The sequence below is a fragment of the Paramormyrops kingsleyae genome, chromosome 8, assembly GCF_048594095.1.
Source record: "Paramormyrops kingsleyae isolate MSU_618 chromosome 8, PKINGS_0.4, whole genome shotgun sequence".
In the NCBI taxonomy this organism is placed as follows: Eukaryota; Metazoa; Chordata; class Actinopteri; order Osteoglossiformes; family Mormyridae; genus Paramormyrops; species Paramormyrops kingsleyae.
Window position 1 is genome coordinate 1422680 of NC_132804.1, and position 15683 is coordinate 1438362.

At 45.5% G+C, this 15683-nt stretch overlaps 1 protein-coding gene across 1 annotated transcript in view; it reads left to right on the top strand.

Moving 5' to 3' along the window:
- Window positions 1–424: 424 nt before the first annotated feature.
- ptprga (protein tyrosine phosphatase receptor type Ga) overlaps window positions 425–15683 on the top strand; it is a 198490-nt gene continuing 183231 nt past the window's right edge. Inside the window, exons 1-2 of the mRNA XM_072714954.1 lie at window positions 425–500; window positions 618–1333. Of these exons, the coding sequence (XP_072571055.1) occupies window positions 1246–1333 (88 nt within the window). The 5' untranslated portion in view covers window positions 425–500; window positions 618–1245. The remainder of the gene's footprint in view (window positions 501–617; window positions 1334–15683) is intronic.

Here is a 15683-nt window from a genome sequence, read left to right on the forward strand (position 1 = left end):
AAATTCTGCGGTACTGTCTCAAGGGAGTGATTTTGCTGTTGGTATGCAATTCAAATTAATCAATTAACAGCGTCCCTGACTTCAAGGGTCAAGGTCGTTGTATTAATTTGTCTTTTTCTTTCGCTGTGAGGTTTCCACGACAATTGTAAGGCACAAAGTTTATTTGTTTAATATTTAATACATTAAGAGAAGGAGCGAGAGAGCAAAAAAGTATATTTGTAATAAATTATGACCAGCTGTAATTATGGTCACAGGCAAATTCGAGGTGTATTCGCATGAAATACTGCGAAATAATGCATTTGGTGCTCTCGCATTTTAGGAGAATAAATTAATTTAATTTTCACAGAAGACAATCGGTCACAGCGTTTTGGCAAGACAATATATAAGGTTCAGCGGTACGAATAAATGTTATCCACACCCAGCGCCTCCCCATATAGTCATCGGCTTTAAATGATACAGAAAGCAGTGGTTTATAGAAACAAGGAATGGGAGTTTTACGTGTAAGTTAATCGAAGTTAGGGAATTGGGGAATAAGCTATTGGTTTAAATGTCAGACATGCCGTCTTTAAATAGTCGGCTGATTGCTCTTTATTCACGTAGTGGTTTCTCTCTCTAAGGGAGACGCACTAGACTAGAGGTTCGCAGACCAAGGGGGAGTCGGAGCGGCCGAAAACCAAGGGGAGTCGCAGGTTGCCTGATTCTTCGGCGCTAGGATCCGGAGGAATATGCTCCGACTCTCCCTCCCGTTCCCTTGAATTTTTCTCCCAAGCCTGTTTTAAAGTCTCTGCCAGACCCGGGCTCACATGCTACTTCCTGGATGGAAGAATGGAAAGCTCCCAGCTCTGCTCCAACTATTCCCTTTCTGTTTTTGCAAGAACCGCTGCAGCCATCCGCTGCATGGACTAAAGCCAGCGTTCTTTTTTTACCTCCCACGATAAATGAACTGATTAGGGCTTGAGTACTGTCCCTTGCATTTTTTTTTGTGGGGGGGAGGATTATGAAATTATGAAGAAGCTGTCGCATAAATGCGATTTTCTGAAATAAAAAAAACTATTCCTTCATATTATAACTTAACAAACCCTTCGAAACTGAGGCTAGTGATTGTGGCAACAGCAAGTTATATTGGCAGGGGGCCGGCGTTATTATTATTTTTTTATTATTCAAATAATTTCTTAATCTTTGTTTGAAATTTTAGACGGATAACTCCCAGCAGTTGCCTTTTGTGCTCTCGATGTGTTTTTTGACATGCGGAGGCTACTGCGATCGTGTTGTTGGTGGATCTTGTCTTTGATTTTCTCAGCCTTCGTCCTTTTCTGGGCCGACTGTCACCCCGGTAAGTTTCTTACCATCTGAAATCTAAAGTCTTTCGGACGCTGAAATAGTTTTCTTTATGCTATAAAATCTAATAAAAATGTCGATAAACTTTACTGATTAGGAATCGGGAAAATTTTCCTACAAAAAAATCTCTATATATAAACGCACGCAGGAGTAGCGTGATTCAATGTACGAATTTCGAACTAGTTAATTGTTTGAATTATTTCATCATAATCAGTGATCTCAATAATAAGGCTGCCTCGAGCTTTCCTCGTCTATATATATAGAACGCTATATATATAATGCATATTTGAATTATAAAAATGTAAGTTGCATTCATTGGCAACAATGTAAAGTAGCTATACTGGCAATGCCATCGGTATTTTTAGGGGGCTGACGGACGCTTCCAGAGCCGTTCGTGCAAAGGCGCCGCTTTTGCGTTTGTAGAAAAACGGCTTAGTTAAGAAACGAGGAGCGTTTTTCTCGGAGACTGTGTGGTGAAAGGCGTTCACACGAAAATCTGCTGCGATAACACTCGTCTATTACCGGAAACAAACTCGGCTACTTTGCGAGCCCCCAGCCTATGAGGGTTGGGAGCAAACACTCAAGGATTGCGAGTTTGTGTAGAGGAGGGGTTGGAAACAACGCCGTGTCGTTCGCCAAAAAGCTTTAGCATTACGCACTCTAAACATTCCATTAAATGCCGTGTGTTTGGCGCAGTGCTCTTCTAAGGGAAAGGGGGTCTCCGTTACAACGTAGCCATTTCATAGAATATATAAGCAAGTCCGATTGAAGAGCAGCGCGATCCTTAATCGTACGTAAATCGCACCCGGGACCTAGTGACGGATAATCGGTTCCCGGCCGGCCGGTTGTGGACGTCCGAAAAGCATCCACAGAAATGCACGCAGCTAAAGTGCGTTTCCGATCACTTTGTGCAGAATGTTATTTTGGATGACCTTGAATGAGACAGGCACGTAAATTGTTCCAGTTTATATATTTGTCTGTCACCAGCTTTCACAAGAATGAGCCCGTTTATCCCTTTAACTTTGCCCTGGCCAAGTGAACGCTACTAGGATGGGAGTTGCAGGGTTTGTGATAAAATCAATACCTTCCCGTATGCCTGCTCTGTCTCTCATCCATTTTAATGTTAACACGTTAAAGAAAAAAGAGAACTTTTGGATTCCCCCATTTGTTGTCTGTCTTGAATAAAATAACTGCGAGATGTATTATTTTGCAAAATTTCAGATATGTAAAGTTTGTGAATGAAAAAAATCAAGTTAAATGGCAAACTCAGGTATAGGTAGAATACTCCGACAGGATAGTGTAAACCATTGCATTTACAGGCACGTCATTTATTTGTAATCTCATGCTTAATAGGTTTACAGATTCATAATTTGTAACTCTGTAAAATATTGAAGACACATTTTGCATTTATCTGAAAAGCTTTCTTTATAATTTAAAAAATGTCAGTGTTCTGTATAGCACGAGCGGGAAAATAAAATAAAGATAAATACAGGCTTCAGCATCATCCTAAACTAGGTAGCCGTGTAGTCTCAGTCACTCAGACTGATTTGGTCAGTGAATTTGGCCATATTTTTCCTAAATGCTTTCTAGCAACACGTAACATAATGCGTATTGTACTTTTTTTGCCTTTGTGTTTCCCCCGTGAAGTGGTGGAGATTAGAAGCCATTTCCCATTTCCTTTGTTAATCATACATAAAGTTCTTCACTAAATTTGTACTGTCTGGCCCACTTAATAGTTTTTTACACTTAAAAGGTCATTTACAAGTCGCGCAATTTTTTCAGAGTGAGAAGCTGTGAAAACATGCCCTTTTATTAAATTAAGCACAAACGTAGGAATTTTATAGCAGCTGTGGTTAAGAAATGATGAACCACAGAACAGTCACAACCAGTTTGATCTGGGTTATGCATAAATAATAATAAAAACAATATGGTTTCTGTATATGTTTGTTACTGCTTCTATTATTGCTATTGTCATTAATAGTACTAGTATTTCTCAAATAGGTGGTGTCCTATATTCACTTGTTAGGTCACCTTTGGCAAAATAATATTTTAAAAAAGCCAGCTGGCCGGCATCCCCTCGCTGGGCTGTCGCCTCCCTGCTCCCATCTCCATGGTGCTCGCTTAGGCGAACGAAGACGACGTCCCGGAAGGGCACCAGTGTCCCTCCCCATGCCCCGTGTCCCAGTGTCCCCCAGCTAACGGCGAGGTTATGGGCATCGGACCTCAGTGCACGTGCTATGTGGCCATTTTTTACGGCCTGAGTTAGAAGTTTGGGTCCTGTAGCATCTGAGTCCACATTTCACTTTATCTTTAATGCTGCTGCTATTTAGAAACCCCCTTTTCCCCCATTTTAAATGTACGAATTAATTATGACTTTTTTTTCCTATTCAGTGTCTGTCTAAAATTGTATCAAAAATGTTTTTGTATCCTATGTTATAGATTTGAAAAGTTTCTGGGGAATTTAAAAAGCCCCCGTCTCTGTGGGACTTCATGTCACTTCTTCATGTAGCCTAACTGTTCAGGTACTGCCCCCCCCCCCCCCCCCCGCCAGCCTCGATAATGGCCAGTTAGCTGACTCAGCGATGGAAGTGCAAAACATCTGTTAGTAATATAAAACTGCTGAGAGTCAACAGAAGATGTCTTCGGCCATGGAGCTCTTCCGACCTTCCTGGAGTCTTGGCGCTTTGGTCATGCAACGCCGGCGTTGCCGTTTAACGGAACCCATTTCCCATGGCTGGGCAAGATAGGACTGTGGGTGATGTTGGGTGTAGACAGATGTTTACAGAAAAATTGCCTCTCCCAAGATCCTGTGAAAGACATGCATTGTTCAAGCAGGGTTCTTAGCGATACGGCATCGGTGTTTTTTTTTAATTCTTGTGATACACAATGCATTTTTGTGGGGATAATCAAACGAGATAAAAGATTCAATATCCATTCTGAGCGACGGCTGAAAATCCTGAATCTCTGGTGTACAATAGCCCAGGCTGACGTCTTGGGTGGTTGGATATTCTCCCGGCGTGGGGCAACCGTGTTAATCGCTAACATCATCTCACTGAGCTCTGCCCATTATCTGTTTAATGCTGGAGCCATGCGACTCGAATGTCCTCCTGCTCTCTTTATCAACCACGTGGCCTTGTCATCATCAGCCAGAGTCTTAACAGATCGATCGAAAGACACCCATCCTGCTCGCTGTCGAGAGGCACTCGGCTGACCGGGTCGGGGCCAGTATCTTGGCCCGGTGGCTTGAAGTTCGCCTGTCTGTGGCGTTTGCTGCTTCCCTTTCCTTTCTCGAGCCGCATCTGTTCTTTGAGTTTAATGGAGTGCTGTGTAATTCACTCCATTCAACAGAGGGCTCTCACGTTGCATTTCATTGTTTTAGCTCAACAATGTTAAATCAAGGCACGTTGAATTACTTCACAGAGGAAACATGCCCAGATTTTTCCTGCCATTCTCATTTTACAGTTCTGAAGCTGTGTTCAAGGGTTTGCCTTTGGCTCTCTCTCTCTCTTACCATGTCTCTTGCTCTCTCTCCCTCTCTTCTCTCTCTTTCTGTGTCTCTCACTCATTCTCCCTTGCTCTCTCTCTCTCTTGCTTGCGCTCTTTCACTCTCTCTCGGCCTCCTCCCCCTTCCCCCCTTTCTCTCTCTCTCCCTCTCTCTCTTTCTTCCCCCTGCCGGCTGCTTTCCATGGGCCGATTCTGTTACCGGTTTCCTGCCGGCCCCCTCTCTGTGCGAGAAACAGATTTCACGCTGTTAGATGTGGTGCCTCAGTTACCCCCAGTAAAGTACTGAAGTAGACAGTTTTTAATTGTGTATCTTTAGCGCTGATGCTGTCGCTGCTCTGAAAGGCAGTAGCCGACGGCATAGTGTGGCATAACGCCCCCCCCCCCCCCCCCCCGAATCCGCTGCAGTAATCAGGGTGATCGGAGCCTCTCGTGTGATAAGCACGCCCTGTCAGAGGGGTGACAGTCATCCCCTTCTGTCCAAGGTGGGATGGCGGTGGGGCAGGCCGGGTGGGTTAGGGATACAGTGCCGGTAACTCAGATGGGCTGGCAGAGACTTCAGGTCCACACTGACTTGTTAAGACACTTCTTTGGGAACGGACCTGATTTGGCAGAGCCTCCCAAATGACTTCATCTCTTCTAAGGAGGACAAGAGCCCACAGCAGCTAGAGGCCCCGGGAGCAGTTAGCCTGGCAGCCCGTCACGTCTGCCAATCAGATTCGAGACGAGCCGCTGTGATGGCAGAAGCAAGGGAGACGTGCGGGAGAAGCCGACCCAGAGCAGAGGGCTGCAAAGCCGCCCGATTCCCACGGAAAACTCAGGCTGTCGTCCTGATTTCCGCCATCCTCTGATTCATACGTACAGCCCCGCCCCCCACCCCCATATCATTGAGGAGATGCCGATGGAAATGAAAATAGAAACATCTCCTCCTCCCCCCTTTCCCTTCCCAAAAAGCGTGGCCTGGATACGGGAGACAGGCGCTCCGCGGTGTTACTGGCAGGCGGATATCCAGACTGCAATTCGAGACAACGAAAGAAGACGATTGATCACATTCATGCAATTGGAATTTGCATCGGTAGATCGATGTATCATCTTATGTCATTGCTGAGAGCCCCACACAGGCAGGGAAAGATGCTGATTGCGGGGGGGGGCAGTGCTCCGTGTCACCTGAGCACAAACGCTATGGATCGATTCCCTTAACCTGACCTCTGTCATGGTCACATTTATCTATAGCAACCGGCACCTAATCTGTTCAACATTTACTGCCCCCCACCCCACCCCTGCCCCAGGTCTGATGCAAGCAAAATTTTAGAGTAACAGACTAAAATGCCCTCCGGATTTATAATGGCATTTAAATTCTGCTCCAGGTCAGATCGGGGGATGTAAATAAAGGGCATTACTGTTTTGGAAGAATGCACAAATGTCAGCCGCTTGTTAATCAAGAGAGACAAGGTTGCCATGAGACGGTTTAGCGGAGTGCGGTGTTACGTTTCCAGTCCGAAGATGGTTTTAGCTACATGCATTAGTAAACCGACCCTTTACTCGGGCATGATGCTATCAGCTTAGGTTCAAATTTACATTCAAGAAGTTTGGCGCTAGCATTTCTCTGCGGTCCATTCCAGCGCTGGCCCATATCACCGCTGTTGTAACATTCAGCAAATAAAATATTGTCAAATGAAACCCGAGTGACAATGTAGTTTCTTTAGGAAACGAGTGCAGAATGAATGAAACATTCAGAGGAAGAAAAATTGATACTGAATGTGCAGGGATGTTATTCTGTAGTTTATTAACGCTCTGAATAGCTTTCAGTACGCACTCTCGTACACGGTCTGAATAGCTTTCGGTACGCACTCTCGTACACGGTCTGAATAGCTTTCGGTACGCACTCTCGTACACGGTCTGAATAGCTTTCAGTACGCACTCTCGTACACGGTCTGAATAGCTTTCAGTACGCACTCTCGTACACGGTCTGAACAGCTTTCGGTACGCACTCTTGTACACGCTCTGAATAGCTTTCGGTACGCACTCTCGTACACCTCTGCCTTAATTTAACACCTTACCCCCATTTCCAGCTTCGTCTGAAGTTTCCACCATGAAAATATTTTCATAAACATTGCTGGAGAAGGATGTAACGCTGTATTGTGTGTAAGGACAGCCCGGATCAAGTGATTTATGTACAGAATAGACTCTGAAGTCATAATTAGTGCAGATCTGGATCCCTGCATGAGAAGGTCTGCTTATTAATAACAAATTAAGGCCGTAAGTGTGGCATCTCCCCGGGAAGTTAAATGCCATTTTCACGTGAGAGCGGCATGTGTCTGTTCTGCCTTTCGTCTGCTGTTTGACGTGTAGGATATTTGTCTGAAGTGAATGACCTTCTTCGGCCAACACGTGCAGGTCAGTGTGTCTTGGTCCAGGCTCTGGTTTACACACACATACGTGTAGGTAATACTCATCTGGCATATTCATACATAAGCGCGCGGAAGACTGCGGATCTATGTGTGTTTGCGGCGCAATACTGGCTTGCTGAGGAAGTCTAGAGTGGTCCTACTGTCGATCGTATTCGATACCACTGTGATGCATGCAGAAGGCAAATAATAATTACAATGGATCCAGATGCTGGAGAGGCCTCGAGGAGATCCAGAAATGCGATACCGCCACTTTCAGGAAATGTCCAGTGTAATTAATTCCTTTCAAACGTTTTGATTGATATCGACATTTTCAGCTCTGATGTGTGAAGGGCTGAGATTTGGACGACTTTGAGCGATGGCGTGTGCGAGGGCAATCTGGGACGTCTTTGTTAGTTGCCCCCGTAAGATGGCTGTGACCCTGTCCTGCGAGGCTTGTTGCCGACAGGGCTCCGGTGTATGTGCTGACCGTAAGATGGCTGTGACTCTGTCCTGCGAGGCTTGTTGCCGACAGGGCTCCGGTGTATGGGCTGACCGTAAGATGGCTGTGACTCTGTCCTGCGAGGCTTGTTGCCGACAGGGCTCCGGTGTATGTGCTGACCGTAAGATGGCTGTGACTCTGTCCTGCGAGGCTTGTTGCCGACAGGGCTCCGGTGTATGTGCTGACCGTAAGATGGCTGTGACTCTGTCCTGCGAGGCTTGTTGCCGACAGGGCTCCGGTGTATGTGCTGACCGTAAGATGGCTGTGACTCTGTCCTGCGAGGCTTGTTGCCGACAGGGCTCCGGTGTATGTGCTGACCGTAAGATGGCTGTGACTCTGTCCTGCGAGGCTTGTTGCCGACAGGGCTCCGGTGTATGTGCTGACCGTAAGATGGCTGTGACTCTGTCCTGCGAGGCTTGTTGCCGACAGGGCTCCGGTGTATGTGCTCACCGTAAGATGGCTGTGACTCTCTCCTGCGAGGCTTGTTGCCGACAGGGCTCCGGTGTATGTGCTGACCGTAAGATGACTGTGACTCTGTCCTGCGAGGCTTGTTGCCGACAGGGCTCCGGTGTATGTGCTCACCGTAAGATGGCTGTGAGTCTGTCCTGCGAGGCTTGTTGCCGACAGGGCTCCGGTGTATGTGCTGACCGTAAGATGGCTGTGACTCTGTCCTGCGAGGCTTGTTGCCGACAGGGCTCCGGTGTATGTGCCTACCGTAAGATGGCTGTGACTCTGTCCTGCGAGGCTTGTTGCCGACAGGGCTCCGGTGTATGTGCTGACCGTAAGATGGCTGTGACTCTGTCCTGCGAGGCTTGTTGCCGACAGGGCTCCGGTGTATGGGCTGACCGTAAGATGGCTGTGACTCTGTCCTGCGAGGCTTGTTGCCGACAGGGCTCCGGTGTATGTGCTCACCGTAAGATGGCTGTGACTCTGTCCTGCGAGGCTTGTTGCCGACAGGGCTCCGGTGTATGGGCTGACCGTAAGATGGCTGTGACTCTGTCCTGCGAGGCTTGTTGCCGACAGGGCTCCGGTGTATGTGCTGACCGTAAGATGGCTGTGACTCTGTCCTGCGAGGCTTGTTGCCGACAGGGCTCCGGTGTATGTGCTCACCGTAAGATGGCTGTGACTCTGTCCTGCGAGGCTTGTTGCCGACAGGGCTCCGGTGTATGTGCTCACCATAAGATGGCTGTGACTCTGTCCTGCGAGGCTTGTTGCCGACAGGGCTCCGGTGTATGTGCTCACCGTAAGATGGCTGTGACTCTGTCCTGCGAGGCTTGTTGCCGACAGTGCTCCGGTGTATGTGCTTACCACCGTCAAATACGTTCATTCGCATTGCTGGGCCTCTTCGTCAGTTCCTTTGTGAGAGAGGTCTGAGTTCATCCATCAGAGCTTCTTTGGCCCTGTTCTTATTCTTATTTATCTCTTTTGCTATTTTATGTATCTTTTGCTTTTATGTCTCAGCATACTGAGAAGGTTTGAATTGTTGTTCAGTATGTGATCAGTAGTTTGTGAATGAACACATAGCAAAGGGGCAGCCAGACTGATATCAACAGAGTAACAGGCATAAGCGGTATAAAGTGTGTGTGTGTGTGTATGTGTGTGTGTGTGTACACCATTACAATTATTTGTGTATTATATTGCATATATACCAAACATATATGGTTACAGTTTGAATGACTCATATATTATGGGTTTAATCAAAATACTGTTAGACAGAAAGCAAAATAAATCTCATGAATGGCTTCTTTTTAGATAAGGCTGCAGCCTGTTATCGAAAGATAAACCTTTACTAATATGTGTATCTATATTTTCTGACAGATGTGCTGGGCCATTATATGAAGACTAACGATTGATGGTTTAAGTGTTGACCTGAGTTTACGATGTCGTCGTAAAAATAAAAATGTCACAGGCACAAGAATGCAGGTCTTTTGATATGCACGTGCATGCACGATAAAATAAGTTTAGAAGGTTTGTAAAAGATGCGGCAACATACAAATCATTTAAACATTTCTGGGACGAACAGTCTGATTAAAGTGTCCTGTAAGATGACACAACCTACCCCTCGTACCCCCCAGCCGGCAGATATATAAAGTAGCATTTGTGTGTTTGTGCTTTAATGTGCCGGCGGAGTGGCTTCCCCTTCGGAGAGTTAGTCTATCTTCAAAAGAGCTGCTCAAAGCCTAATGTTTGCTAGGTACTTAACCGTTTTTGGACTTTGGAGAAATGGCTGTTTTTATACTGAACAGTCCATGAAACTACGTGTCGGCCTACAGAACAATTAGACCAAAACAGATTTTATACACACACACACACACATATATATATATATATGTGTGTGTGTTTGTGTGTGGGGCTGGGCAACATGACCACATCACTGTTATATCTCTTTTAACTGAACATTTTACCTCAATTACGATTAATGAACGATTTACTCTTTTTTTCCCCCCATACTTCACTTTTTTTTCATATTTCACTGACGAGATTTGTACTGTAAATATGCTCAGATACTACAGCTGGGATATTTTTATAATGACAGACTGTATATCACACCTTTATGATTTTAAAATAATTGAAAGAAACACATACAGATGAACCATAAATGGTTCTTTATTAAATATTTCAAACAACTAAAATCAAAGCACATAAAGCTTGAAATGAAAACGTTTTATGAAAAAGGTCACGTTTTAGTTTTAATGAAAAAAGCATGTTCCCTAAAAAAAGTACAAAATAAATAGTTCGTATTTCTTGCAAACAAATTAATATAGTTTATATTTATATTTTACAGTATAGTATATAATAATATATATATATAATATATAGTTTACATTTATAGTGATCATGTCTGTCTGGGTGAAATAGATCATAATAATCATTATCACATTGGACAATCATTGTAACGGATTTTTTCCCTTTTTCTTTATGTCTCAGGCAGGTTACCATCTAAATGATATTTGTATATTTATACACGAATATAAGGTAATAAAACGGGCATCCTCGCTATTTACATTATTTTATTGACTGTATATTGACAGTATCGTCAAGTTTCAAAAACTTTTCAAATTACAGTACTGCACAAATTAAATTGCTGAACTGTGTATAATTCAAATACGCTATAATACAGTATAGTGCTGTATATAAAACATAGATTATTGTAGCTTTGCTGCTTCGTCTCGGTCGCTCGTTTTTTGGCAGTTTATCATAAACTTTGAGTCTTTCATTGTCATCGAGAGAAAATGTCTTTCTTTATCCCGTAACGTTTTCTTTGCACGCAGCATTAGCCTCGGGTAACTAGCCCAAAGCAGATTGTTTACCGCAAGGCAAAACAGGCAAATAATTTTTTTTTAAATTAAATGTAATTAAAATTTTTTCCATATGTTGTAATGTATAAAATGACCCAAAGTGAACATTGTGAGCGGACTGCTTGATTACTATAAGTAAATTATTTAACCAGTATTTGTACCCATAAAAATGGTTGATCACTGTAACTGTGATCACTATACGCAGTATACGCTTGTAAATATTGATAGTGGTGGTATGACCTTTGGTAGCTGAAACTGTTTTTGTTCGTTGTTGTCTTCATTAAAGCCACAATGTGTCCAAACGACGGACGCGGCATTTTTCTTTGGCACAAGCTGCTGGACTCGGTGTCGGCTCGGTGTTTGAGTTCACCTCCGTGCTGCCTCCATTTCGCAGACAGGATGGGGCGGAGTCACATGACAGGACACGCGGTAGTATGTTTTTAAGGGGACAGTACATGAACACACACTGGGGAAAGTATTAACAGATTATTCTTAAGTATTAACAGAAAAAAGCAAAGTAACAGACATGGACAAGATTACATCGATTAGAGGTTCTGAATGTTGGTTTTGATTAATTTTCGATTAATTGCTCAGCCCTGATTGTGTGTGTGTGTGCGTGTGCGCGTGCGCATGTATGCGTGCATGCCTACACACACAGACTCTTCATCTATTTTTATGGGGGAATCTCTAATCCCAACATGACAACCTTAACCCCTAACCAGCCCACACACACACACATAAACGCGTGCGCACATACGTATATATTATATATATTATGTATGTTTGTTTTTTATTTCTGATATGTATGATATGTGTATTTATATATATCCCATACCTCATATAATATATTCATATACACACACACACACACACACACACAGTGGTACTTCAGAACTCGAACTTAATCCGTTCAGAACTGGGGTTCGAATCCTAAAAAGTTTGAGTTGTGATCGAATTTTCCGCATAAATTACACCTAAATATGTTTAGCATTTAAACACAAAATGAACAGGATAAAACAAGAAGAGCATATACTGCACTAAACACATCTAAGCACATTTATCAAAGCAGTAATTTCTAAAGTAAGAAAATAAATGTATCCAAACAATATGTAAAGTAAAAAAAAAAAACAATGTGTCCTGCCCCGATCATCCACTCCTTCCATGTGCCACGCCCCCTCGTTACCTCGTGTGGCATCCCTGTGTAATCAGCTGTTTCTGGTTGTTGTCATTAGCCATCTGCATCTCATCATCGTTTCAGTTTGTTTCCCCAGCCCGGTCATTGTATTGTCCGTCTGCATTTTGCCTGCCTTACCTGTAATTAAACCCCGTATTCCCCGATACCCTGATGTCTGCGTTTGTCTCCGTTCCGTCCCTGATCGGCATGACAATATTATTATAATTGAATGTATTAATGGTTTATTATTAATGATATTAAAATAAGAAATCTTTATTTTAAAGTGTATTTTATATAATAATAATTACTGGTACTGTCTGTCATTGTCTAAATGCCTTTTTACTGTCTAAATATATGTATTCAGCTAGTTTAAACATGCACGATGCTATCACAGCAAATGCGAGGCTGAGACTGAAGCCTTACCCTTTGTTTCCGCTGAGAGACGTGCCCCATGACTCATTTCCACGCGCGTACAAGTTATCTTAGGTCGGCGTTCACGGTTCAACTTCTGCGATTCAGATCGAGTTCTAGGTAATTTTTTTTTTCGAACTGGTTGGTACCACTTTTAAGAAATTCGAGTTCTAATGAGTTTGAGTACTGAGGTACCACTGTGTATGTGTGTGTGTGTGTGTATATATATATATACACCGATCCCCCCACTGTCCTTAAAGCCTCCCTGTCACTGGCACATGCTGTCTCCTCTGCTAATAGCACTGTTCCGATTCGTCAGTGGGGGGGGAGACTGCCCTCAGCGGATGTCAGCCAGTAAAACTGGGATTTCACTGTGATTTAAGGAGTTCCCCAGAATGAATCCCAGCTGCATGTTTTGAGGACACCGGAGAGGCTAGATGGATCCTATTGATTCTTTTCATGCTTCATCTTTTTATAATAAGTGGGTTTGGTTTTTCCTCAGATGAGTTCAGACTCCCTATCAGGAGCCTAATTAACAGGGAATTTGAGTCCCGGAGCCTTTTCACACGGCATCTGAACGTATTGATGGCTGTATTCTCAAGCACCTTCTACAAGCAGGATCAGCGGCACTCAGTGAGGAGCTGGTGAGATGTCAGGCGTGCCCCGTACCACGCTCACGCAAAGGACGATTTACTCTCGAGCCCCTGCCTTTGGCAATTCTCTTGACAAAGGTCGACGCTTGACACGGCTGTTGGAGTCCTGGTTAGTGATCCGCCACAGCGACCTGGAGCCGGTGAAACGGCTACTGCAGGACGGCGAGATGCCGAGCGGGACCATTGAGGCAGTGAGGGAAAATTGGTGGCCAGCTGTGGCAGAAATGCGTGCGCGGGTATGTGAGGCCACAGCTGTGAGCCCCCCCACTCGCTGGAATGCGGTGAACATGGTGGGGCTCGCGTGTCGTACCCACAGCATGCCCAGGCTCTTCAGTCGCTCCTCCTAGTTAGTCTGAGGCGATGCTTTTTGCATGTTAACCAAACACTGCGTGTTGACATGGCTGCGTGGGCAACTTGCATGCCGCTAATCTCCAGAAACCGAGCCCCCTTTTGGTTTAAGTTCTCAGATGTTTCCTCTTAAGCTCTGGCCTCTCTTGCAGTTAGGTGCCTTGACTGACCACATCCTCAGGGCTGGCCTGATCTTTCGGCTGCACACGCCCCATTGCATGTCGTCTTCACTGCCCTGTGACCAGAGCTGGGGAGGCGGGGGTTTACTGGCCTGGAATAGCGATGCAGGGCCCAGCTACCGCCCTCCTTCATCAGGGGAGACAGGCTCTGTGTTACACCTGAAACGCGCTCAGATTTACACCCCTGCTGTGGCCATCTTTTAGTAGTTAATCTTGCTGGGGCTCCATGGTGTCTGATGCCTTTTGGGCAGGAGTGTGTGCGTGTGTGTGTATGTGTGTGTGTGTGTGTGTGTGGGGGGGGCATCAGCAGGGAGATGGAAAGGGGAGCATCCAGGCGCGGGGACGTGGGACACCCATAGGTGATCCCCCTTGCCGGCACAGGGGGTCAGATCCCTGGGGAAGCAGGAATGACATTCCCATGCTCAGTGCCACATCACGTAGGATGCGGAGCAGCTGCTGGCGGGGGAGGCAGATAAGCACGGCCACCGGTCCCGCTGCTTCCTTAGTCACAGCCAGCTGGTGACAAGGTCACCCTTGGACGGCCACGCAGTAAGCTGTGGCTGCCATGACCGACGCGTCATAACACCAGCTGCAGGGAGAGCCGCTATCGCAGGTGTAAGATGCAGACGAGCCAAGTCGGGGGCAGAGATGACCGGGCAACAAATGCTCAATTTACAAAAGTGTGAGATCTATTTACAGAGATATTATAGCAGAAATGGCCGATCTGTTTTCCGGACATCTGTGTTGGCATCGGATGTGCTGAGGAGTCTTGTGTTGTAGTGGCGATTTAAAATCTAAATGCGTGATTAATTTTGTAGTAAAGTCTGTGGACTTGTGATTCCGGCGATAATGCAAAGCCTTTTTAATCAAGCCGTTGACGAATGGCTGAGTGACACACAGGGGTGAAGGCTGGCGCCCTCCTGCAGATTATGATTTTGTGTTTTTCTGCAATAACCTGTTTGAATAGGCTGGTCTCTACGGCGATGTCATAGATACATACAGAAAAACACATGGGACAGACATTTGTCATTTTTTTTTCTTTTTTTAATCCAATGAATGGTTTCCTACATCGTCAATTTTGGGGGGGTTGAAAAAATGTTGCAGAAATGCCATCTGATATGTTTTTCCTTCAGTTTAAACGGCATGTGATTGTATATTTGTTCAACATTTGAAAATAAAGGCAGCTTGGTGACATTATTTTTACGTTAGAGCCGACTTCCCCCCCAGAAGACAGACAGTATCTCCAAGGCGTCTTACAGAAAGTCAAGGATGCGTGCAGACAGACCTTCTGGTTCCTGCTTGTCACTAGCACCCTTCCTTGTAGTCTTTTTTTTCCCTCCCCCCAACTCAGATACCCCGTTCTGACAGTGTTCCGTGTGTACTTATGGGAAGGGAAAAGGATCTGTGGAGCGGGTTGGGAGATCATCTCGCTGGCATCGACCTGCCAGGCTTGGCAAGCGGGTCCCGGGTAACGGGACACGGCCGCGATCGGCAGCTGTTTACACGGCCCCCGTGCCGCACGGCGGAAAGACCTGCGGCTTCTTACACAAAGAGGGATTGTGTTGCAAGAAAGAGTTTGTCCGTGCACTGCGACTGACCGTGGCAGGTGACTGGTATCAGAATATCATCACATTTCCGCTTGCGGTGACACTTGGAGCAGAATTAAAATATAAGGCTGGCCGCCCCACTGTGCGGGCGGGGTGAATCCCTGGGTGCTTATTCGCCTTCTCGGCTGGTGTGATGCGGGCACTCGTGTGACATGAAAAGCAATGACGTCCCCTGTTTAGTGTCCCTGACAAATGCACTCAACCTTCTCCTGAACGGGGGCGCTCTAAAGGAGCGACGTCTCGGGACGAAGGCTGGCCGGCTCAGAGGAGGAGCCAGGCCCAGT